The 26,353-nt window shown below is 45.6% G+C and overlaps 1 protein-coding gene across 1 annotated transcript in view; it reads right to left on the bottom strand.

The window, feature by feature from the left end:
- SLC6A11 (solute carrier family 6 member 11) overlaps positions 1-26,353 on the bottom strand; it is a 132,765-nt gene that overhangs the window by 67,490 nt on the left and 38,922 nt on the right. The window contains exon 6 of the mRNA XM_028101756.2: positions 3,434-3,568. Within this exon, the coding sequence (XP_027957557.1) occupies positions 3,434-3,568 (135 nt within the window). The remainder of the gene's footprint in view (positions 1-3,433; positions 3,569-26,353) is intronic.

Genomic DNA, 26,353 nt, shown 5'->3' on the forward strand with positions numbered 1-26,353 from the left:
CATGGATGGAGTGGGGGGGTCAGGTGGAGGTCAAAGGCCATCAACTCTCCCCTTACAGACATCTGAGGGTTCTGCAGCTCAAGGTTAGTAGCTTTTTCTAGAAAAGACCAAATAGTAAATATTATAGGTTTTGCAGGTGTACAGGAAAGAGTTACCACAGTCAGCATGATGTTGCTGTCCAAAAGGGCCTGCTGGCAAGAATGGCTCTTGACTGGTGTCTGGGAACTTAGCTAAGATGTTCCCCCTGGTACTAAGTCACACAGTCGTTTTGGATGTCTGGGGCACTGAATTCTGCTGGCCAACCTGCCTGGACTGCTTGTACAAGCAATGCAACTTACAGTGAGCACCTGCTTTCCTTCTGAAGGTCGGGAATTCTGGGGACTGTGTGATCAACCACATGGCCAGAAAGTATCTGTGCACTTAATGAAACTTCCCCATTGGGACACCTGGGTGGCTCAGTCAGTTAAGCGTCTAACTTCAGCTCAGGTCATGATCCCAGGGTCCTGGGATTGAGTCCCACATTGGCCTCTTTGCTCAGTGGGGAGCCTGCTTCTCCCTCTGCCTGCTCTGCCTGCCGCTCCCCCTGTTTGTGCTCTCTCTGACAAATAAATAAATAAAATCTTTAAAAACCCATCCATCCATCCACCCATCCATCCATCAATCAATCTTCCCCATTAAAAACCCGAGTCCTGAGCAATCTCCTCTGGGCAGAAATACTGCCCACATCCTGCTGAATTTCGATGCTGCAAGAAGGAATATGTTCTGTGTGTCTCCTCTTGGCAGAATGCCATGGGAAGCCTATGCTTGGATTCCTCCAGACTCTGATGATGGAAATAAACCATATTCAAGAGTGCAACTGTTCTGAGTCCTTTGAGTCCTTCTAGTGAATCACTCAGTGTGTGTGGGGTCTTGGCACCCTCGACACAAGGGGTCATACGGTTTCTGTCTCAGCTACTCCACATTGTCTCTGAGTTATGCCTCTGGGCAGCTACAAACAATATGTGAAAAAATAAGTAACATGGCTGTGTTCCAATAAGACTTTATTTATTAAAAAAAGGGCGCCTGGGTGGCTCAGTCGTTAAGCGTCTGCCTTCGGCTCGGGCCGTGATCCTAGGGTCCTGGGATCGAGCCCCATATCGGGCTCCCTGCTCCGCAGGAAGCCTGCTTCTCCCTCTCCTGCTCCCCCTGCTTGTGTTCCCTCTCTCGCTGTGTCTCTCTCTGTCAAATAAACAAATAAAATCTTAAAAAAAAAAAAAAGGGCAGAGGGTGGAATCTGGTCTGCAGTCAGTTTGTCAACCCATGTTCACAGAAAATGCAGGATTCTCTGAATCTAGTTTGAAACTGCTGACTGAATTCAACCTTTTCATGTCATTAGTGGGAAAACTGAGGCCCAGAAAGAGGAAGAAAGAAGGAAATTGTCCAAGGTCACTCAGGATCAGCAGCAGAGCCAGAGGAAGGCCAGGTCCGGACTGTTGGCCCAATGTGCTGGCCATGACTCCAAGTGGCCATTCCACAGCATAGCCTTGCAGGTAAGTGCTGACCTGGAAGCAAAGGCCTAAGAGGGCAGAGATGGCAGGAGACTGGGATGACGAGGGCAGGCAGTGTGAATGGTGGACTGTCTGGCTTCACCTCTGCTCTGTGTGTGGGGGTGAGTTTGTGGTGCACGTGTATACACGTGTAGATAGGGCTCTATGGTCGTAGGTGTTGGCTGAGTTTTCCCAAACTTTTCTGATGATCAGAATATCCTCTGCAGCTTTCTAATAATACAGATGTGCAGGTGCCATCCCATACTCCCTGAAATTGTACTTTTAACATGTTCCAAGGTGTTCCAATGATCGTTAGGATTAGAATCTGCAGGTGATGCTCAGAATCTCTTGACTGACCTTGAGGACCAGGATAAAGAAAACCCGTGAGTAGAGGAAAGAACAAGAAATCTGTCCTGGGTCAAGAATTTGTGGATCTAACAAAAATGCACAGACCAGTGACTCTGGAAATAGTTTTTCCAAAACTGATTCTCCAACTGAGCCTTTGCCGTCGTAGGTTGGAGTTGGTGAGGCCAACAGTCAGGAGCTCATTTCCTTCTTCCTAGGGATTCTGCTTGCAATTCAGGATGCCGCCTCAGGTGCCTGGTGGTGCCTTGAGCCTCGGGGCCCCTCACAGCACAGCAAACTGAGACAGAAATGAGTACACATTGCCACTCCACCATGGACCTTAATCAGTGTAATGAGATACAGCTGAGCTGCAGTAACTCACCCTCCATAAACCTTTCCATCCAAGTTCTCCTAACAGGGTTGGCTGGAAGACATAGACAGCACACTTGGAATTTCTTACAGGCTCATCTTCTATGAATGCAGATTCTACATTCTAACGCATGATCCATCTATGTTTGTTTTAGTAGAAATGTGGGTGCTTGCTTCTATGTTCATCATGGCATTATTTACAATAGCCAAATCATGGAGGCAGCCCAAGTGTCCATGGATAGGTGAATGGATAAAGAAGATATGGTGTATAGGCACAATGGAATATTATTCAGTCATAAAAAAGAATGAAATCTTGCCATTTGTGACAACACTGATGGACCTGAGGTATTATGCTAAAGGAAATTAGTCAGAGAAAGACAAATACTGTATTTTGCTTATATGTGGGATCTAAAAAAAAAAAAAAAAAAAAAAAAAAAATGAACAAAACAAAATAGAACCAGACTCCTAAATACAGAGAACAATGTGGTGGTTGCTGGAGGGGTAGGCGAAAGAGGGGAAGGGGATTAAGAGGTACAAACTTCCAGTTATAAAATAAGTAAGTCACAGGGATACAAGGTACACTATATGGAATATAGTTAATAATATATAACAACTTTGTATGGTGACACACGGTGGCTAGGTTTATCATGGTGATCACCTCGTAACATATAAAAATGCTGAATCACTATGTGGTACACCTGAAACTAATGTAACATTATATATCAACTCCACTTCAATCAAAAGAAAAAAATGGATGTCTCCTCATCCATTAATACAAAAATACAAAAGTGTATTTTTACTTTCACTTCCCTCTGAAATTTAGCACTTCTTCAATTACGAATGCAGACAACAAACTATAGTATTGTTAGCAGTAGAAATCCCAGCTAGTTCCAAATCACAGGATCGATATCTCCCAAACGTCATGTGTTCATCACGACTCTGAAACCGTGAAAATTATCAGACCTTGGATCTTGCTATTTGATGTATTGATAAACAAGCACATATATTATTACCATGTCACAGATTCGTTTTTTGTTAATGTTAATTATCACTGAAAATTACTACTGCGAGAAGGGGTCCACGGGTTTCCATGTGCTCAGCCAGCTGTTGAGCCCCCCCTGGTTAGCAGCAGAGGCCCACGGAGGTCTTCCAAGGGGTGACAGGCAACTGGGCATCGAGCAAGCAGCTCTTACCTGTGGGTCAGAGAGCCGGGAGAGGTCGGGGTACAAGTAGAACTTGATGCCTTCGGAGGCCCCGGGCAACGTGACCCCTCGGATCAGGAGGATCAGAAGCATGATATATGGAAATGTTGCAGTGACGTACACAACCTGCCCAGGGGAGGAGAGGAAAGAATCAAGAAGGGGTGACAGTGGGGGGCCATGTGGCAGGCTCCTAACTTCTGGTCTGGAGCAAAGGACTTCCCAGTGCAGCAAATCATGAACCCCTGACACAGTTTCTTCTCCCACCTCATCTCTCACCACTGACCCCTCATTCAGTCATTTGTGACTACACCCCACAGAAGGAAATACACAGGATATCAAAATCCCATACACATCGAGCTGAAACAGGATGTTTCACAAAACACTCACTCTTCCGTGTGTGATGCACTCGATATTTTCTATCATCTTCTATTTTTTTTTTTTTAAAAGCTGGTCATGACCCTCTAAGTTCAGGTCACAATTCACCAATGGGGGACCATTTCCTTACACCACACACAAAAATAGACTCCAAATGGTTGAAAGACCTAAACGTGAGACAGGAGTCCATCAAAATCCTAAAGGAGAACACAGGCAGCAACCTCTTCGACCTCAGCCGCAGCAACTTCTTCCTAGAAACATCGCCAAAGGCAAGGGAAGCCAGGGCAAAAATGAACTATTGGGATTTCATCAAGATAAAAAGCTTTTGCACAGCAAAAGAAACAGTCCACAAAACCAAAAGACAAATGACAGAATGGGAGAAAATATTTGCAAATGACATATCAGATAAAGGGCTAGTATCCAAAATCTATAAAAAACTTATCAAACTCAACACCCAAAGAACAAATAATCCAATCAAGAAATGGGCAGAAGACATGAACAGACATTTTTCCAAAGAAGACATCCAAATGGCCAACAGGCACATGAAAAAGTGCTCAACATCGCTCGGCATCAGGGAAATCCAAATCAAAACCTCAATGAGATACTGCCTCACACCAGTCAGAATGGCTAAAATTAACAAGTCAGGAAACGACAGATGTTGGCGGGGATGCGGAGAAAGGGGAACCCTCCTACACTGTTGGTGGGAATGCAAGCTGGTGCAACCACTCTGGAAAACAGTATGGAGGTTCCTCAAACAGTTGAAAATAGAGCTACCATACAATCTAGCAATTGCACTACTGGGTATTTACCCCAAAGATACAAATGGAGGGATCCGAAGGGGTACGTGCACCCCAATGTTTATAGCAGCAATGTCCACAATAGCCAAACTGTGGAAAGAGCCAAGATGCCCAACGACAGATGAATGGATAAAGAAGATGTGGTATATATACACAATGGAATATTACGCAGCCATCAAAAGGAATGAGATCTTGCCATTTGCAGCGACGTGGATGGAACTGGAGGGTGTTATGGTGAGTGAAATAAGTCAATCAGAGAAAGACATGTATCATATGACCTCAATGATATGAGGAATTCTTAATCTCAGGAAACAAACTGAGTGTTGCTGGAGTGGTGGGGGGTGGGAGGGATTGGGTGGCTGGGTGATAGACATTGGGGAGGGTATGTGCTATGGTGAGCGCTGTGAATTGTGCAAGACTGTTGAATCACAGATCTGTACTTCTGAAACAAATAATGCAATATATGTTAAGAAAAAAAAAAGAAGAAGAAGATAGCAGGAGGGGAAGAATGAAGGGGAGTAAGTCGGAGGGGGAGATGAACCATGAGAGACGATGGACTCTGAAAAACAAACTGAGGGTTCTAGAGGGGAGGAGGGTGGGGGGATGGGTTAGTCTGGTGATGAGTATTAAAGAGGGCACATTCTGCGTGGAGCACTGGGTGTTATGCACAAACAATGAATCATGGAACACTACATCAAAAACTAATGATGTAATGTATGGTGATTAACATAACAATAAAATTAAAATAAATAAATAAATAAACAAACAATTCCCCAACGGGCCACTATCCACATTTTTGAAAGACACTACTCTTAATTAAAATCAAGTTTTCACAGCCAAGGATAGGATAGAAAAGTGCAGGAGGGGAGTCAGGGAGGGAAGCTGTCAGGGACAAGAAAGACCCAATGTATGCCAGGGATTATTTCAGCTTGCTGTACCTGGAGGCAGGTGATTGGACCCAGTGAACCTGGGCAGCCCTTTCAGCCCACAGATTCTGTGCAAGAAGCAAAATCTCCCCTGGGTTTCTTCATACAAGAACTTTTTACAAGGAAACAGCAGCACCTTCTAGACTCTGGGAGTTCCTGTCTTGGGGCCACACCTTCTCCTGAGGTCCATGCAGGACTCAGTGTCCCCTCCAGCTCTGATTTTTTTCTCCTTTGTCACATCCTCTTCTGTAATAATTTGGTCATGTCCTCTCAGTGGGGCCTGCCTGTTCTATCTGTTTAGATCAGCAACTTGTCAACATTTAGGAATCATGAACACTTCTGAGGATCTGAAGACAGCTACATACTCTCTGCCCTTCCCCCAAAGGTGCCCAGACACAGATATGTGTCCAGCTTTTGGACTGGTTCAGAGACTCAGATTGCCCCAGTCAAGGACCCCTGGTCTTAATTCTTCTAGTGGAAACCTTTCTCAACCCAGGGTTTCTTTTACCAGTGGTCCAGTCCTTCACTCAGTTTGTGCATTTATTCCTTTACTCATTCATCCACCTACTCACTCAGTTACACACCCGAAACACTCCTACATACCAAGCACTGATCTAGACTCTGGAATATACAAATAAGAGTGAGTCTTGAATGGAAGTTTCTGCTTCAAGAGGCTTCCCCACTGGCAGAAAAGACAGACATGTAGGTAAGTAGACCATGCATTATGTAATCATGAGAGTATAGGATGGAGGAGCACAGAGTAACTAATTACAGGGGCACTCAGGAAGGGCTTCTCCAAGGAGGCGATCCAGGTATTGGCCCATAAAGGATAAGCAGAAGTTCAGGACATGGGAAATGGGGACAGAGGAAAGAAGAGAATAAAACCCTGCTAAATGCCAGTCACTTGACACGTAACAATAGAAATAGCTACATTTAAGGGCACCTGGGTGGCTCAGTTGGTTAAGCATCTGCCTTTGGCTCACGTCATGATCCCAGGGTTCTTGGATCGAGCCCGTGGGCTCCCTGCTCAGCAGGGAGCCTACTTCTCCCTCTCCCTCTGCCCCTCCTTGTCCTCCACCTCCACTCGGGCTCTTTCTTATTCTCTCTCTCTCTCAAATAAATAAATAAAAATCTTAAAAAAAGGAAATAGCTACATTTATACAGCATTTCCTCTTGGATTTTTTTCCTCATATTATTTTATTCTCATATAAATTAACATCTTAGAAAAACTGAAATAGAAACACTAAATACAGGGGGCACCTCGGTGGCTCAGTTGGTTAAGTGACTGCCTTTGGCTCAGGTCATGTTCCCAGGGTCCTGGGATGGAGACATATGTCAGGTTCCCTGCTCAGTGGGGAGCCTGCTTCTCCCTCTCCCTCTGCCTGCTCCTCCCCCTGCTTGTGCTCTCTCACTCTGTCAAATAAATAAATTTTAAAAAATCTTTAAAAAAAGAAATATTAAATACAGTATGACACACAGCAATCCTTGTGTTAACTGCCCTATTATTTCATTGAAGAATGCTCGTATGTGCACTAAAGGGACTGAAGGGGACAGGAACACAACAAAACAATAATAAAAAAAATTACCATTTCTCTGCACTTAACCTGTAAACTAAAAGGTAAGAGGCCATACTTTACATAAATGCAAATGTAAGTCATTCGGTTGGCAAGTGACAAAGCAGGGATCTAAACCCAATCCTCAAACACAAGAAATAAGAACCAGCAGAGGGTGGTGTCATCAGGTCCTGCTCACATCTGGAGGACTGGACTGTTTCATCCAGACATTATCCTTAAACCTACAACGCTGGCACCATCCTCAGCCTGCTCACAGCCCTGCTCCAGCCACTTCAGCGTCCTGCTTCCAGATCAACCATCGGCTCCATGGACACGCCATGCGGTCATTTCAAACAATCTCTTGCTGTAATATATTATGTAATCCAGAAAAGGTGAATACGAGTCAGATATGTAAGAACAAGAGCCAGTGGCTGATATTAACAGTAAAAAATTAGAGGCCACCCATCAATAGGATTGATGGTTCTTGCCCAGAGGGGTACCTGTGCTATGCCCTCCACTTCCCTTAGCCTAGTAGGCATAATCTATCATGGATTCTCAGAATTTCATATAAATTCTGGATTCCCTTCCTTCAAAATGAACCTCCACACCTCAGCCAACCAGCTTGTATCTATGAAAAGTCAAGGAGGGGAACTAAAATCTATTGCTTTTAATTGCATACTTTCCACTTTTGCCTCTGTGGTATGGCAGATTAATTATTCAGAATGCCCAGGTTCTGAATGATATTTCTGTCTTAATCCCCAATGCTCATAAAATTTAAGGGAAAGAATGTTACCAGGTAAAATAGAAGAACAACTGAAAATCATAGGACTTTATCCTTACTGTGTGGGACCACCTTGATGTGACTAAACTTGTTGGTTATGCTCTGCCTGGTCTATCTGGTTTTTTTTTTTTTAAGATTTTATTTATTTGTCAGAGAGAGAGAGAGAGAGAGCACAAGCAGGGGGAGTGGCAGGCAGAGCAGGCAGAGGGAGAGGCAGACCCCACCCACCCAAGGAAGGAGCCCGATGTGGAACTCGATCCCAGAACCCTGGGATCATGACCTAAGCAGACGCTTGACCCACTGAGCCACCCAGGCGTCCCTCCGCCTGGTCTGTTTTGAGTGCACTGAGCCACCAGGGTATCATTAAGGGGTCACTTATAACCTGGCCAAATGCGCCCTCACTGTGCCCTCAGCAACGCACATAGCAGACTGTTCCTCAAGGTCCATACTGTCCTGACTTATTAAATGGCTAATGACTGTTTTGAAGTAATCCCATTGATTAGAGTTCTAAATACGTGCTCTGCTTCTACATTACATTGAGGAGAACTACACTCCCTCCACTGAGATCTGCACCTTCATTTTTACACTTTTTAAAATAAAACCATAAGGGAAAGAAAATATTCAGATGAACTGCCCAAAGACCACTGTGCAGGCAATGACTTAGGCTGCCAAAATGAAACCACTGGCTGGCAGGCGTTAGCTAGAAAAAAATCCCTTTGTGAGCTGAGGTTTGAGAGCCTTGAGTCATGGAACAAAAGGTGTTTTAGGGGCATCATTATGTAATGGACACGAGTGAAGAACGGTATGAAAGTTGAAAATGCAATGCCGAGGACAGCCTGTATCTGACACTGGTCCCAGCTCTCCCAACAGCCCCTTCTAACCCTCAGCTATACCAGACACTTGGACATCATCTCTGATTTTTCCTGAGAACAGCCATTGACTGTCCAAACAATACAGGTCTTGTCATTAAGAGATTGCACATAAACGGCATGCACATTGCCACATCCCTCCTGTGCTCATGGCAGACATCACCAATTAATCACAACACTCTCTGCAGCTAAGCCTGCATGCAGCTAAGTCTCAGGACCCTCCACAATACTCTAGGGAGCCTCCATAATCAGCTGGGAAGAAACCCACTATCTGGTACCCTTGCTCTAGCCCATTTTTCTTTGATGCATTCACAATGTCCCGCAGGCCCTTAATCCCAGTCCCCAGAGTGTTAAGACCCAGATTTCGTGCTCAAAGAAAGAACTGCCAAATGTGCATGTCTGAATGACATTCCTGGGATCGTGACACCCACTGGAGTAGTATGAAACAGGAAAAGGAGGCTAGAGAGATGGGCTGGAAGGTTCTTTGTGGATGGATTCAGCCTTCTGGCTCTGACAGTGGGGTTGCAATTGGGTCTCCAAGGATAAGCAGGAATGGGAGAAGCTGAGTCCGCCAAGGAAGATGTAGAACTAGCCAACAGTGTGGACGTGGGCTGAGAATACTGTCTCCCAGGCTGTCCTCCAGGTGTTCAAACAGGAGTCCGCCTACACTTTTTCCCCAGCTGCTCACATCAGGACTTCATCAACCCCTCTGGGCCTGCCAACTTGATCTCCAACTATATTCTGACATGATGCCCCCTCTTCAGCCCCATCACTGAGGCCTTTCGTCATCTTTCTTCTCGGTCAGGTGACAGCCCCACACTATCCACGCTGCAGCTTGGGTTTCAAAACTATGAATCCAGCATGTGTCTTCCTGCTCTCCCCAGCCTCACATTCAAGGTTGTAGGATATAGTGCAAAGAATTGGGCTTTGAGTCAGATGACCCTGCGTTCAAATCTTGGCTCTGCCCCGATTTGCTGTGTGACTTGACTAGTCTCCATCCTTCCTCCAACCACTCTGTCCTCTGCTGTGCCAGGTTCCTCACCCTTGGGGAGCACGCCAGCCTCCCTCAGGCCTCCTTGTCTTTTCATGCCCCCCTTTATCTGTAACACCCAGTCCTAGGTGTTCATCCTAGGTATGTCTGAATCCCCAGAAGGCTAGGACTCCTCCAAGTCAGGGACCCTGCCTTCCAGGTACAATATCATTGTCCCACCTACTTTGTATGTCAGGCAGCCGAGGCCCAGAGGGGTTGATGAAGCACAGTAGCCCCCCCTTATGCATAGGGGCTATGTTCCAAGACCCCCACTGGATGCCTGAAATCACAGGTAATACAGAATGTTCTATATACTATGTTTGTTTCCTATATGTCCATACCTATGATAAAGTTTAATTTATAAATTAGGCACAGTAAAGCGAAAAACAATAACTGAGAATAATTATAATATACTGCAATAAAAGTTACATGAATGTGGTCTCTCTCTTCCAAATATCCCACTGTACTGTACAACACAAGAAGGATGCTGTGACATGATAAAATGCCCACATGATGAGAAATAAGGGGAATGACGCAAGCCGTGTGACACAGCGTCAGGCTACTATTGGCCTTCTGACGTCAGAAGGACGATCACCTGCTTCCAGTGAGGAACTGAAATGGCAAAAAGCGAAACCATGAATAAGGGGGGACTACTGTACCTCAGTCTCACCTCGGGACCCACCCTTTTAACCGAGAAGTCATGCCATCCGCCAACCTATTGTTGAGGGGCTTAAGTGCCACCTCCTCCCCGACTCCCTACCCCACCTGCGTCCCCATCACTCCAGCGCCCTTGGAGCACTTCTAGCGGCTCTCCATCAGCTGCTTTATCGCCTTGTAAGCTTCAGATTTCTAAAACATAAGCTCCTTGAGGGAAGGGAGTTTTGTCTTTTACTTTCCCTGCTGTACCCAGGACAGCATAAGGTACATAAAACATGCTCAATAAATATTTGGTGGAAGGATAAACAAGTAAGCAGGCTGAGATTGGGATCCTGAGGTTAGACTGCAGGGCTTCAGAACACCACTGTGTGCTTTGTCTGTATGAAATGCTGGGTCCATAAAACGGGATCCAGAAAATTCAATCTGATTTTTTAAAAAGACTATTTGAGAGAGAGAGAGAGAGAGAGAGCACATAGCATGCATGCGAGCAAGCGGGAGGAGAGGCAGAGGGACAGGGAGAGCAAGAATCGCAAGCAGGCTCCCCGCTGAATCCTACGACCCTGAGATGGTGACCTGAGCTGAAATCAAGAAACAGATGCTTAACCAACTGAGCCCCACCCAGATGCTCCTGAATCTGATTTTAAGAGGAGTGTTTCTAAGTAAGGAAATAAGAGATTTGGCTGCAAATGACAGATCAGTCCAGATGGAGAGGGCAAGAAAGTTCAGGTACAAAGTACTCCACAGCAAAGGTCATCACTCTGAAGATGCCTGAGGCTACAGGATTCTCTGCATGAGCCAAGCAGGGCTCAGGCATTATGCTAAATTATGCAGTGTTTGGTGATGGGCACAATAAGTCACTGACAAGGTACCATCAAGTCTGGCTGCTCCCGGCTGCTGCCAGCAATGGCTTAGACCCAGAGAGGTGGGTGTGGGAGAAGGAGGGTCTAATCTGTCAGACCTCTGAGGCCCCTGAAATGAGGTTCCTGCACCAAGCACATCCCTTGGTTAAGGAAGAGGTTTTTGTTTTTTGTTTTTTTTTTACTATTGTTTAATTTCCTTTCAGCAGGTCAAGTCCTCCTGAATATAAAGGTTAGCACAATTGGTGGTAATTATACTGTATCCTGTTTTAATTGACTCTAATTGCTCATTTGCATTCCAATACTGGAATTGTGGGGCATTCCCCCTACTTCCAGGACACAGCTATTTATTTCATAGCAGGGAGATTGTCTGATCATTGGGAACATGACAAAGGTTGCAGAAAGGCTGCCCTTCCCTAAGTTTTCCAGGATAATGGGGTAAATTGGAAAATTGAACCTTGTTCAAAAGGCTTTGGGAAAGCAGGGTGGTGTGGGGGCAAGGGCAGAGAACCACAGGGTCAGAAGATCCAATAAAATAAGTGGCTTGGGCAAGTTCCATACCCTCTCTTGCCTGGCATTTTACCATCTACAAGAGGCAGGGGTGAACTAATCCAAGCTTCAATCACTCTTACCATTTTTCCCAATTCTTTTTTTTTTTTTTGCCATATACATGTATTCCTTTGTACTATTTATATTTTCTAGAATTCAATATTCTCTCTTATGTTCAATAAATATATGTAATGGAAAAACTGAATTACCACCATAAACAGAAAACCATTATCTCTAATCACAAATATAGAAGGTAAATACAAAAATAAATACAATGAGAATAAAGTGTGATTAAATTTTAGCCAGAGGCTCTGAGTCCGAGCTGTGTTTTATATTTGTTCAAAAGCAAGAGTGGCAAGTGTCAGGGAGGTGCTAAAAGATAAAGCAGCCTACTGCACCTTTTGCCTTAAGCAACATGAAAAAGAACTATTATCTCATTATATGATTGGATGTTCTTTACTACGGGGTTCATGTATCACTAAAATCATCCTGTGGACTTCCAGTAGAAAGAACACCTCCCATACTTGTGGAAAAGATCAGATGGACGATTGCTGGGGTCCTTCCCAGCAACCACAGTGTTTTCTAGAACAGTGCATAGTTAACCACAGCCCTTGCAAAGGACCAGGATTCCTTAGAGCTATCCAAGGTCCTGACACTAATTTAGGCTGAACCTTCTGAGAGCCAGCTACCCAGGGCCTTAGAAGAGGTTGCTGTTAATTGAGCACGACTGGGTGCCAGAGATGTGTCATATAGTACCTCTAACTGATATTCATGCCACTTGAATGGGTTCTATCCCCATTTTGCAGACAAAAACAAACCAACCCCCGCCCAAAACAACAAAAACAACAAAAAGAACCCTTGAGGATTAAAGAAAGAAGTGGCTTGCTCCAGGTCACAGAACTATAAGAGATCAGAAGTCAGCTCTCTCCACCACACAGGCTGTGCTCCACTCCACACACCTGACTAGACATGCCTTCCTGTTTTCAACTCCTGTTTCTTCTGTCTGTCCTTCACTTCAAAGATCCAAACAAACAAAGGTCCAGCTTGCTTTACTTTTTTGGCAGCAACTCATCATAGCCTACTACCCCAGAGTGGGAAACACTGTATTAGTCCAGTCTTCCCCGACTTCCCCTCTGGATGGGCTTGCCTCTGTGTATAGGGCACATATGCCCATTACATATGGCTGGAAAGCACAGTACTAAACATCCAATCCTTAGAGAATCAGTGTTTTGAATATCAATGTATTTTTACCAGCTCTGGTTTTTGAGAGAAAACTACCTGAATTCCTAGGTACGAACACCAGAGCAGGCACCAAATAGTCTGGTATATCCTCCCCTGAGATGTTACTGATCTCTGGGAACAAGGTGCTAGGAGAATGTGAATCCAAAGAAAGGATGTCACCATGGGCATATCTTGCCTCTTCATCTTTTTAGAGGCATTATTCTTTAGACCATTCTAAGAGAAATAGGAAATGAAGAAAAAAATTCTGTTTTAAGCAACCAACTTCTAAATATGTGGAAGGAGTCATGTTTCACAAGAAAAGAGTGAAGATATTCACTATTCGAGATGATGGTATTTCAGCAATGCAGAAATATTTCCACGGGAAGCTGAAGTTATAATTTCTATGTAACAATACATGGTATATCGTTATCTATGAAAGTTAGTCTATGTGTGGAGCCTAAAATAATATACCAAAACACCAGCCAGCCTTGGGATCTGTGCTTCAGGGCATCATCCAGATCTGGGTTGAGGAGGGAGAGAAGGAGAGGATTAGGGCTGGAGGCAGCAAGCAGGGTGGGAGGACCTGGTTCTAGTCACCACTCTACCATGGTGGCAGAGACCACAAGCCCCATTTCAAGATTCATTTTCCCCTTTTCTATGGTAACAAAACTCCTAATTTTTGACTGGATCCACGGCCGCCTAAAATAAAGACAACATTTCCCAGATTCCCTTGCAGCTAGGTGTGGCCATGTGACATTATGGCCAATGAGATACACATGAAGGTGTCGCGTACAACTTCCAGGTTGTGTTCTTAAAGGGAAGGGCTGTATTCTATCCTTCCCTACTTCCCTTCCCACAGGCTGGAATGAAGACCAAGCAGTAAGCCATCTTCAACCATGGAAATGAAGGCAACACCCAAAGGAAGGTAGAGCAATGGAACAGAAACAGTCTGGGTCCCTGATAGTAGGCAGATTACACCTAGACTATAATGGGAGGCAGAAAAACGGTCTTGTTTCCATTACTGCTCTTTGAAATCTCCATTGTAAAGAGTCAAAGATGTAACTGAAATATCTAACCACTGATTGCCTCTGTGATCTCGGATAGGTCCTGTTCCGGCTCCAAGTCTGTATCATTTTTCTTAAATGAAGGTACTAGCCCAAATGATCCACACTATTCCTTTCTACTCAGAATGAAGAGAAGATTCGTTCAGGATCCTCATCCTGAGGATGCGACCAACCTTCTACACCTGGAATCAACTAGGAATGCAACAAATATAGTCAGGAAGTCTTCAGAAAGATCCAGTTAGTAAAATTAAAAGAGCAGCTAGAACAGACCTGTCAAAGAGATCACCATTTCTGATAAGCCACTGTTTCAACCTTCTCTGTCACAGTTTAGAATGAGCTTGACAGGGTGAGTAGCCAAATAAGGTGTGAACCCCATCATCAAGTACAAAGGTGCATACATGGGTTAGAAGGTCTCAGAGATCTTCCTGAGCCTCCATCCTCTTCATGTGTGAAATGAGGATAATGCCTATTTCAAAGATTGATGTGAGAATTTGAGATCACCACGCAAAGCACCTGACACACAGACACTGCTCAATAATTGGAAGGATTGTGATTGCTTTTTTTTGCCATTTTAACATTTTTTATTTAAATTCAATTGATTAACATATAATGTATTACTGGTTTCATAGGGACAGGTCTGTGATTCATCAGTCTTTTATAATACCCAGTGCTTATTATGTCACATGCTCTTTTTTTCATATTCCAATATTTTATTATGTAAGTTTCCAAACATTCAGAAAAGTTGGAAGAATTTTACTGTGAACACCTATATACCATCTAGATTCTACCACTAAGATTTTTTTTTTTTTGCCTTACAAAGATTTTATAAATCCCAGAATCAGAACCTCCCCTCCCCTCTCCCAATAATTGGAAGGATTGTGATTGCTTTTGCTGGCCATCACTGGGTCAATAAGCAATGGCCCTCCAGCTCAGTGAGTGAGTAGCCTTGGCCAGCAGAGAACAACATATATGGGAGGGTTCAAAAATATAAACAGAGAGGCTGGAGTCATCCCTGTCTCAGCTGTAAGGGGGGACAGGAGAGTGGCTCCTGAAAATCCTTATGGGATCCTCTCACTATCAATGGGAATGAATAGCAATGTGGTGGCAGCAGAAGGCTGGTATAAAGAGGTGGTAAATCACTGGCTAGGAAAATCTGGGTGAATAGGACCAGAGATATGAAAAACATCAGGACAGAAGGGAAGTGTACCTGGCCATTCTGAGGAGGTGCTGGAGCCAGACTCTGGAAGGAAGGCTAGAGGGTAGCAGGAGTAAGCCAAAGTGGCCATTATAAGGTGAGAATTCTCTGGAGTTCTGACTGCAGCCAATAGCTGTGGCAGCTGAAGGGGCCAGGCTGCAGAAAGTACTTAGATGGAATGGAAGGAATTATACCAGGATAAAACCCGTAAGACCCAGTTCCAAATTAAAAGAACAGAAGTGACTCAAAGACTGCAATGAAGGGAAGGATGGGTCCCAGCTGTGTCATCATGGGGATGAAGCCTGCCCTGTTAAAGGGGGGAGCCAGACTTTCAGGAAGAAGCCAAGGACAATAAGATCACCAACCTTCATGAGGCTTCAAGAACCCAGCGAGGAAGGAGCTTGGGGGCTCCCCACTAATGGGTATGTGGTTTTTGGGGGATCAGGTGAAGCTTATGGGGGAAAACTTGCTGAGACTTCTCAGATTCTAACCCCAAAATGCCACTGCCAGCCCTGATAGGTTATGAAGGAAAGGTCAGATCAACAAGGTATCTTCAGGGGTTGGTGCATTGTGGGCAAGGCACCGAACATCTTAGGAACGGTGTTACTCTTTCTTCTTGCTGATAGTTGGGACCATAAAGATCATCTACACCCACGGACTGTTCCAACCTGGAGATCCCATGTGCTTTATTATTTACTAATCAGGAGCATGCTGGTTGGAGCAGAGCTTAAGAGGGAAAAGTGCTCTATTTAGGAGAAATGGAAGATCAGGAGGTCCCTAATAATGATGGGACAAACATTGTTGGTTCTACATGCTTTCTTCTTATGTTATCCAGTGCTATAAGGTGGAAACCATTATCATTCCCCTTACACAGAAGTGGAAACTGAGACCCCCGAAGCCAAGTATTTGGCCCATAGTACACCATTAGAAAAAGGCAGGATTCAGGCTCAGATCTGTGTGACTCCAAAGCCAGCACTCAATCACTACACAGCCCCACAGGGAATTCAAGTGTCCTTATAATCCAACCAGCTTCATCTCACACATCTCCCTGTGTTCCCCAAACAAACCCTGCACTTTCATGCATGTAAGCCTTTGCTTTTGTTATTCCCTTCACCTGGAAGGTCCTTTTCCCCTTTTCTAGGTAACAAAACCGTGTCAACCTTTGAGACTGGTCAATTAATATGTCTTCCAGGAATCAGCATTAGGACACAGGATGAAATGCTTCTTCTGTAGCCTACACCACACTGGGCAGTTCAACATACAGATAAGGGGATCAGCCTTGACCAGAGAATAACCAAGTTCAAATCCAGCCTCCAGCACTTTCTATGTACATGATTGACTTTTGGCAAGTTATTGTCTTTCTAGGTCTTGATATTTTCTTCTATAAAATGGGGATAATAATATAGCCAAATATAACTCAATCCCTTTGGAGCCTTGGATTCTTAAATCTATGGGATATGGATAATAGTTCCTACCTCTTATGGTGAAGGGTGAGAATTAAATGAGCCAATATCTGCACAGCACCAGACACAGACACTTGACATATCAGCCCATAGCAAACTGCCTCCCATACTTCTTTCACTTAGCTCTTATTTCATTCTACCTTCTCATACACCTGCCTCTCCTTCTAGGGTAGGATCTACTGAAGGGCAAGGGCTTTATTCATCTTTGCCCATCCTGCATGCTTCTCACAAAGGCCTACAAAGACTGTAAATAGTTGATGAATAAACACATTCTGACCTCAATAACCCAGAGAGAACAAATGGAACAAAACAGGATATAATCCCATGTGTCCACAATGGGCCTTAAGTGTAAACAGTTCTCACTTTGAGCCTCCCTGAGGATAAAGAACTTTCTGTCTAATTCAATTCACCAGCCATTCATTGAACCCACTGTGGACCGGGCCCTGTGCTGGTTTTGGAGGGCATGCTGATGAATGAACCGGGCCCCTGCCTACACAGACGTAAGAGCCAGCCCCAGACACAGACAGCCATAATGGTAGACCATTCAGTGGCAGCAGTGGGAGCTCAGGGACACAGAGTAATGAGGGTTCAGGCAGCTCAGGTGACAATGGTGTATGGAGAGAGCTCCTCATGGGCCTGCACTTTGAAGGGGGAGAGACTGTCCCTATTGCTCCAAAGAGTCCTGATCTAGAATGTGCTGGTGAACACATTCCTCAGAGCAAGAAGGATCGGGACACAGAGCAAGTGGAGTGCTTCAGCCTGGGACCATCACCTCCAGGGAAAGAAATAAGCTTTGCATGGGAGCAGAAAAGCTGGAGGCCCAGAGGTGACAAGATACTTAAATAGCAACCATGCTCATTAAGAAGGCTGAGCCCAATTCAAATCCTTGTCCTCAGGATATCTAAAAATCACTGGATGGGGGAGTCTAGTGTTTAAGCCTATTTCACGGTGAATTAAGATTAACTAGAGAGGCAATGGTATTGATTTCCACATAGCTCCACCATAAAGACCACAAAAATGAAAACAAATCCCCAAACAAGCTCAAGTGACAGAAATATTCCATGCGGTGCCCAGCCAAGCTTACACTAGTATTAGGAGCTATTATTTACTGCCTGGAAAACACAGTTGGTACCTTGGCTAATAATGATTTAAACCCCATCTGGTATCACCATGGAGACCAAGAGCACCATTAAAGCACACCATGAAATCCCAGGCAGGGCTTTACCAGTGTGGGGTGGCTGTCGGGTAAGAAGGACCAGCCCACATCCTCTTATGGTAGTCTTCAACACGCTTGCTCATGGCAATGGAGGTGTGGAGGGGAGAGAGCCAACGTGCAGGGACTGTGTCTGCAGCTAGAAAGAGCAGCGTGCTGCCTGGCCTGCAAGCATCACCCGCTCTCTGAGACAGACAGCCTCCCATCCATCCCACAGGCCAATCACATGGAGTTCTCCTGGGTCTTCCTTAGGAATCCTGAGCAACAGGGATCCCTCCTAGATCACCTGTGCTGCTTGCAACACACTCCTTCCAAGACAGCTTCACGTCTTGAAAGAAGAATCTACACTTGCCTCTGCTGATGGAGACCCACACTCTGGCCTCTCACCTCTCCACTCAGCAGCCATCCCGGAGGACACCAGGCACACCTTTTAAGTCAAACTCAGTAATTTCTTAGCACTTGTCCTCCAATTTTTTGCAGCTTTAACTTTCCCTCATTAGATGATGTCTCCGGGTTGTCTGCTTCCTTTCCTCATGGTTTTTTTTAGTATCTTTCACAGGCTCATTTCTTCACTCATTCTTTCCAGCAATTAACCAACCAATCGGCCAACTTTGATGAGCATCTGTCCTGTGCCAGACACTGTGGGAGGCACAGAGGATGCGACGATAGATCAGGGGCAAGCCCTGCCCTCTGTTTCATGGGGGCAGATTCAGAAGCTGCTTCCCAGAAGTCTGGCCTCACCCCACCTCTATTCACTCTCTACCCACTCTCCTGACTTTTCTTACCTACTCCGAAAGTTTTAGGAGTCACCGATGTCCCGATGGCCTTTAGTCTCCCTCACCAGCCCAGATGAATCTCAAGCTGAAGACCAACACGTTCAACTCCCTATGTATACATTCACCTGGATTTCCTACCACCAATTCCACATGCTCAAAACCAACATCATGACTTTCTCCCCCAAACAGGTTCCCCCTTGTGTGTCCTTTTCTTGGATAATGGAATCATACTTACTCTGTCTCCCACTCCTCACGAATAGAGAAATGCACAGCTGGACTCCACTGTCCTGCAGCCCCTTCCCTGCACCGAGGCTGGACCGGCTCTCACGGCATGTGGCCAGCTGCAGTAGGCTCTCTCCCCACCCTCCCCCAAGGCCTCATCATCCTGGCTTTTCTCTACTTCCCAGAGAACTCCACTTCCTTTTCAGGTTCCTCCACCTCCCAGCCTCCCCAAACCCCTTATCTTGAACCCTCCATCCTTTTCTTGCATTCTCTCCCTGGGAAGGCCACCTGTTCCTGGAGTTTCAATTCTATCCATTCTAAGATGTGTGCCTTTAGCACTGTTCACCTTATTATCTCTAGAATCAGGATGCCCCCCCCCACCCCCAGCCTAGGTGGCAGCGGCAACATACTTGCTGTTCCCTGAGCATAAGGGACCTAGATCAGAGCTGTTCCTATTATTATCACTTCAGTTGAGTGGCTTTGTTCGTTAAAATATTTTAAATTAAATTAATTTAAATCAATTGGGGCTTGATGTGTAAACCGTCCTTTTAAGAGATTACACTGTGTTTCTGCAGAAAGGCACAGAAAAGGGGGTGAAAGTTGTTACTGAAAAGCAAACATAAATCATTAGAAAAACAATCACAATCTCATATTTTCCTACAAAGAAAAAACCAAATACAGTTGACCCTTGAACAACAGGTTTGAACTGCTCAGGTCCACCTATATGTGGATTTTTTAAAATATAAATACAGTATAGGGCTGTATATGTATTTTCTCTTAAGATTTTCTTCATTATTTTCTTTTCTCTAGCTTATTTTATATAAGAATACAGTATATAATACATGTAACATACAAAATATGTGTTAGTCAACTGCTTATTTTATCAATAAGGCTTCTGGTCAACAGCAGACTCTTAGCAGGTAAATGTTTGGGGGGGGTCCAAAGTTATACATGGATCTTGGACTGTGCAGAGGGTCAGCACCCCTAACCCCCATGGTACTCAAGGGCCAAGTGTACTTTATGGATCTGAGAAAATACCTTCCAGTAGATGGAGCTGTATTACATTGTTACTGCAGTACATGCAAACTGATAACTATTAAGCCTCAAACAATACACCTGCCGACAGGAGAATCCACCAAAGAAACTTCAAAGTGGTGACAGTCTCTGAGAGTCTCCTGTGGCTACTTCACGTGTCACATAGGAAGTTCAGGCAATGCAGAGCGGGTGAATTGGAAGTATTTCTGCTTCTGGTAAACATCCTTCTTAAGCGGTAGTATTATGTACTGGCATATAAAATAGTGGCATAACTTAGATCAGATGAAATAGGGAATATCAGCAGTTTCTCATCATTTTGGGGACACAAGCCCCTTCCAAAATCAGATGATAGCTATGAACCCTCACCCTAGAAGAATGTGTCCCATAATTTTTATATAATTCCAAAAGGTTTGGGAACCCCCTGAAGCATCCGTGGACCCCAGGTAAAGAAATCGTAACATATATGGTGATGGCCTCACTGCCCAGCCCTCCCTCCTGGGCTTCAGACTTCCCAGTCCACGGTGCAGACAATCTCTACTTGCAGGGCCAAATGGGGATCTCCCTCAGCTCCAGCCACGCCTCGTCCTCCTGCCATGTCACCCATCTCGGCCAACAGTGGTACCAGGAATCACGCATTTAAGCCAGGAACCTAGGTTTCCTTGTAGATGACTCTGTCCCCTTCCCCCTCTATATTCAGTCCTGGGGAGCAGGGGCTGACGCTCACTCTTGTCCTCAAACCCGTCCTCTTCTCTCCACTGTAAGACTGCCACCATATCCCGCTGAACCACCACAGTGGGATTCAGCCTCGCTCCTATCTACCCATTCTCCATGCCACAGTCACAAGGGCCCTTTTATAAAGAAACCCTGGTCATATCACCCCTCTGTTTTCAGCCTTTCAGTTTCTCACCATTACTTTCATCTTCTTACTAGGCTTGCCTACAAACCCCTCCTAAGCTAGTCCCTGCCTACCCATCCAGCCTGCCCCTCTCCATTCCCTCTCGAGGAATGCACACACTGGCCATGGTGAACTTCTTCCTATTCCTTTCCTGAGCCATGTTCCCTCCCTCTCTCTCTCTGGACCATCCCATGTATTACACAGGGACCACATCTTAGATATTTGCCTCTGTGTCTCCAGGAATTACCAGTGCCTGTAATCCAGTAGGTGTTTAATAAATGCATGCCGAATTAATCTTAAAACACATGGTTCCATAAAACACCAACGTAGTATTAAATGCTATGGTAAGGCAGACAATGAAGTGGGAGCAGGTGACAATACCTCTCTAAACCTCAAAGTGCACACCCATAAAGCAGGAATGAAAATACCTACTCAGTGGATTGTTGTAAAGATTAAACAATATAATGGAAGTTGGTGGTTGTCACAAAAGCAGTACTGGTGTCTAAGGGGTAACCTGGAGATTTATGGGCCACTGAGGTCATCACAAAGATTAAGACACATCATTTAATGACCAAGGGCTAAGAAAGCTGGCAATCCTGCAATGCATGGGACAGTCCCCACATGACATAATATAATCATAGTCATGTTTCTCATGATTTCCAAATGTACCACCAGACATTCATGTGTGTGGGGGGGATGGGCTATTTATAATTATTAAGCCTAGAATCTGTTTTACAAATAACTTCAAAGTATATTTTATTTCATTTTAATATAAACTGAATTTTCCAGGGGGCACATGGGTGGCACAGTCAGTTAAGTGTCTGACTCAAATTCAGCTCAGGTCATGACCTCAGGGTCCTGGGATTGAGCCCCACATTGGGCTCCACACTCAGTGGGGAATCTGCTTGAGGATTCTCTCCCTCTCTCTCCCTCTGCCCCTCCCTCTGCTCACACGCTCTCTCTTCTAAAATAAGTAACTCCTTAAAAAAATAAACTGAATTTTCCAGAAATGCAATCCCCATGTAAACAGAAGGTAGACTGTACTCTCTCTTTACCAAGCATTAATGTTATTCATCATTTCAGAAAATCATATCACTAATGACGAGGCCACAGATGGAAGCTTGGCGGTAGTCAATGCAACCCCCTTCTGTCAGTCCACATTTGCAGTTGTTGCATTCGTGCTGACTCCGTAACGTACATGGTTAGCTCTTATTTCAAGATGTAAACCACAGAGGAAAACGTACTGGTGATATCCTATGGCAAACTTGGCTCTCTTGTCTTCCAACCAGATGTATCCATGCCAGGTTGCTGCCAGCACCGGATGACGCTACTGCCTTTGTGGTGTGCCTGAGCATTTACATACTGAAATACATATTGTTTTTTTTTTAAGATTTTATTTATTTGACAGAGAGACAGCGAGAGGGAACACAAGCAGGGGGAGTTGGAGAGGGAGAAGCAGGCTTCCCGCTGAGCAGGGAGCCCGATGCGGGGCTCGATCCCAGAACCCTGGGATCATGACCTGAGCCGAAGGCAGACGCCTAATGACTGAGCCACCCAGGCGCCCTGAAATACATATTGTTTCATACGTTGCTTCCTTTTTGCTTCTCCTTTAAAATATCACTGGGGTATTATATCAGCTTTCTTGAACTTATCTGTACAGGTAGATTATTTATGATTTGCATTTCAGGGAGGTAAAGGCAGTATTACAAATCTTCTTCATACACAAGGGGCGCTGGGTCTGTGAGTGGCTGAAGCAGCACAGCAGGGGACGGGTGTTGTAAAGGTCTCAGCGCCAGAACTAGCCTGGAGGGAGCCGTTGCCCCATGGTGCCGATACTACTATTGTCAGGATACTGGGTCGATACTGACTGTGACACAACAGACTTGTGATTCAGGATAAAGATCATGTCTGGCTTCTGCAGAGTGAATTATCTTCTGCTTCAGTGTTCTCACTGGGGGTTCCAGTTCATCACACATGGGGGGTTGTCGGACAGGAAGGAAGACAGAAGCTGCCACCGCACAGTGCACAGTGTGAGGCCTGTAGGTGCCCCCTCCACTTTCCCAAAATATACCCCTACTCAAGGACCCTCAATGGATCCCCACTGCCCATGTTACCTCAGTCGTGCACTTGAAGTCTGGCCTTCCCTATGGCTTCCCAATTTCCACAGCCATCCTTGACTCTCCCTTTCCTCACCCCTCCTCCACTGGAAGGCCCAGCTCAGCCCGCCACTTGGCTGTCCTCCAAAGTGAAGCTCACGTCCTACCTCTTCCAAGAGTCCTTTCCAGACCATTCTGGGCCACAGCAGCTTCCTTATCCAAGCTCTGTACCAGGCTCATCACAGTGCCATTATTGGCCAGCTAATCTATACCACAAAATCGTGTGAATTATCTTCAAGTCAGGGGGTCCACTCTTCCTTCTCCACTAGGCCAAGAACCTTTTTAAGTTAGAGAATGGGCTTATAAAAATCACAAGCAATTAAATAAAAACAACAGTGATTTGCATGTGTCCTATGGGACAAGCACCGGGCAAGTATTTGAATGCCTCCCCCCAACTTAAGCCCTGTAGTGACCCACTGACATGGGTGCTCTTATTGTCCCCAGTGAAGGTGAAGGAAACAGCTCAGAGGCAAAGGAAGGCCCATGCCCAGACATGCAGGGTGGAGTTTCGGTTCAAACTCGGTATCACCTGGCTCTACTCTCTTCCACCCATCCACCTCCATGGCACCCACCAACGGTGCCAGGCATGAGGTAAGCACTCGGGCTGATGAATAGTCACCTAGGCCAGGAAGGGAGCCAACACTTATTCAGGAGTGGAAAGAGCACTGTGGTTCTGAGATCCACTTTTGCAGATCTGCATTCAAATCCTGACTCCTCCAACAGCTGTGTGGCCCTGTGCACATCACTTACCTCTGTGGGCCTCAGTATCTCCATTTATAAAGTGGGTTTGCTAACACTCACCTGACAGTCTGTTGTGAAGGTTAACTTAAATAATGAACGTAGAGTGCCCAGCCCAATGTCTGGTACACAGTAAAGAGTAAATTGTTTACTCAGCTTAGGACAAAGACCCGAGCTTTGAACCTGGGTCAATCTGACTCCATAGCTTCTGAGACACCCTCCCCATCTCCCTGCATCCCCACTCTAGTCCTGTGAGATCACCCTTCCTTTGCTGCTGGTCCTTAGACAAGGGTCTCACACCTACAGCTGCACACTTGGGATCACATACAATTCCTATGGACCCTGCTTCATTTTTCACTCCTTTACCCCAAGACAGGTTTTCCCTCTGCTCTTTTCCTAGCCACTGGGAGGGGGGTTGCAGGGAAGAGGGCTTGGTTGTATGATTGTCAGGAAATGCTTTGGAACTTTCACCCCAATCAATCAAACAGGTCCTAGCTCATGACAGGCATCACATACTTGTCAGCTGAATCAACTAACAAGTGACTGCTCCGAGCACCTACCATGTGGCTTACCCCCTAGGGATACAGAAATGCAGAAAAGCCCCTGACAAGCAATGGATGCCCACTCACCAAATGAGGAGGAGGGAAGAAGAAGGGACAGAGGGAAAGAGAGAAGGAAAATGGAAGAGAGGAGGGAGGGGAAAAGGAGGTAAGCCAGGTTTGGGGCCTTTGTATAGTTCCTTTTTCCTGGAATCCCCTTTCTCCTCTGCCTTGGGGTAATTAGTAACCATCCAGCTTGGATGCCACTGCTTCCCTGGGGGCCATCCCCAGCACAGGGATGTTTCATAACTGCCTGTTTACTCGCTTGCCGACACTCCAGCCTCTAAACTTGTTTAGGGTTGATATCTGCAGTCGCAGGCGCAGGGCATGCTTAATAAATATTTGCTTCTCGAAGTAAGAAGTCTCCCTGAGCCCGCAAGCCTGGCAGGCATGAGACAATGACAGGCAAACTTGGGGCAGCTGTAGGCTGCCCACCAAGAACCAGTGAAGGAGTTAGGAGATGGCCAAGGATGAGGGTGGAGGGGGTCTGGAAGGCTTCCTGGAGGAACAAGAGACAAGGAGGGGCAGAAAAATAGCAGGAGCTGGAATAAGGCACGGTGCTGCCCCTTACCTGCCAGGGACCCAGGGAGGGCTGGTGGTGAGGGGCACAGAGACAGGGAGGCACGTGTGAGGGAAGGCTTGCTTGGGGTGAAGGAAACTTAACTCTTCTCCATCCAATGCTAGCATTTCTCAAATGCCAGGGCGAGATTCGAGCTGGACCTTCAACCATGGGCAGAATGTCAAGGTGGAAGGGAAGGCAACCAGACATGACGGGGCAGCTGCTGGGGCGAGGTGGACTTGTCTTGCTGGGGGAGGCGGGTAGTAGACAGAGGTTTTCTGGGTGGATGAGACCAGTGATTTTGGCAGAGGTTTCACACCTTTTAACCTTCCTATCAAAATGACCTCCCATAGGGAAGGAAAACCATATGAATAAAGTATTTCCTTTAGCATTTTCAATGATGGAGAAAAACCATGAAGTATCCTAAGAGCCCAATGGTCACAGAGCAGCTTATTAGGTCATGGGATATTTACTCAACGAAATTTAAAAATCATCTTTCGGCAAAATGGGAGAACATACTTTGTGAAGGACTGTTAAATGAAAATGTACAATATTGAATTACATCATCTTATGATTAAACGGTATATAAACTATGTTTACATGTGTGTAGAACGTCAGAAGGAAGCATGTGAACAATCTGGGGAGACCATTCTTTTGCTTTGAAATAGCCACTGCTATAATATTGGTTGGGTGATTTTTAGAGACCAGAGTGGGTGCTACAGGTAATGGGGGGCTACTTGAGAGTTCTCAAAGAAGTCATGAAGCAAAATCCATGGTTAAGGAAGCTGAGTCTGGCAGTGGTGGACAATGGGCCTGGGCAGGGTGCACAGCAGGGTCACCCCTGTACTATCAGCCACGTGTAGGTAGGACACCTCTGGACGAGAGCATTGGAAAGACTCTATAACATGCAAGGTAGCTAGGCTACAGTCACATTATTCAAACACCAGTGTAAGGGTTTGCTGGGAAGGCGTTTTGTCAATGTGATTAAGGTCCACCACCTGCTGACTTTAAATAAAGCAGATTATCCCAGATGATCTGAGTGTGCCTGATTCCATCAGTTGAAAGGCCTTAGGAGCAGAAATGAGGTTTCCCTAAGGAAGAACCGGTGCCTGTGGGCAGCAGTGTCAGCCCCTGTTGAAGAGTTGCAGCCTGCCCTACAGACTTCACACCTGCCCGGCCGGCCGCCACAATCAGCAATGCCTCCCACAAAATCTCTGTATCTCCTCCTGGTTCTGCTGCTCTGGGTGAATGTTGACTGACACAGTGGCAACAAAGACGGGGAAGAATGAGGATCTAGCAAGGACTCCGGAGGAAGAGAGTGGCTCCCTGACAATTCGACTACCCTAGACTGAGCTAGCCCATTACTGCCAGGCCAACAGCA

Source organism: Eumetopias jubatus, unplaced genomic scaffold (genome assembly GCF_037043125.1).
Source record: "Eumetopias jubatus isolate StellerSeaLion01/CBP00866 unplaced genomic scaffold, mEumJub1_p1.0 scaffold_1, whole genome shotgun sequence".
NCBI lineage: Eukaryota > Metazoa > Chordata > Mammalia > Carnivora > Otariidae > Eumetopias > Eumetopias jubatus.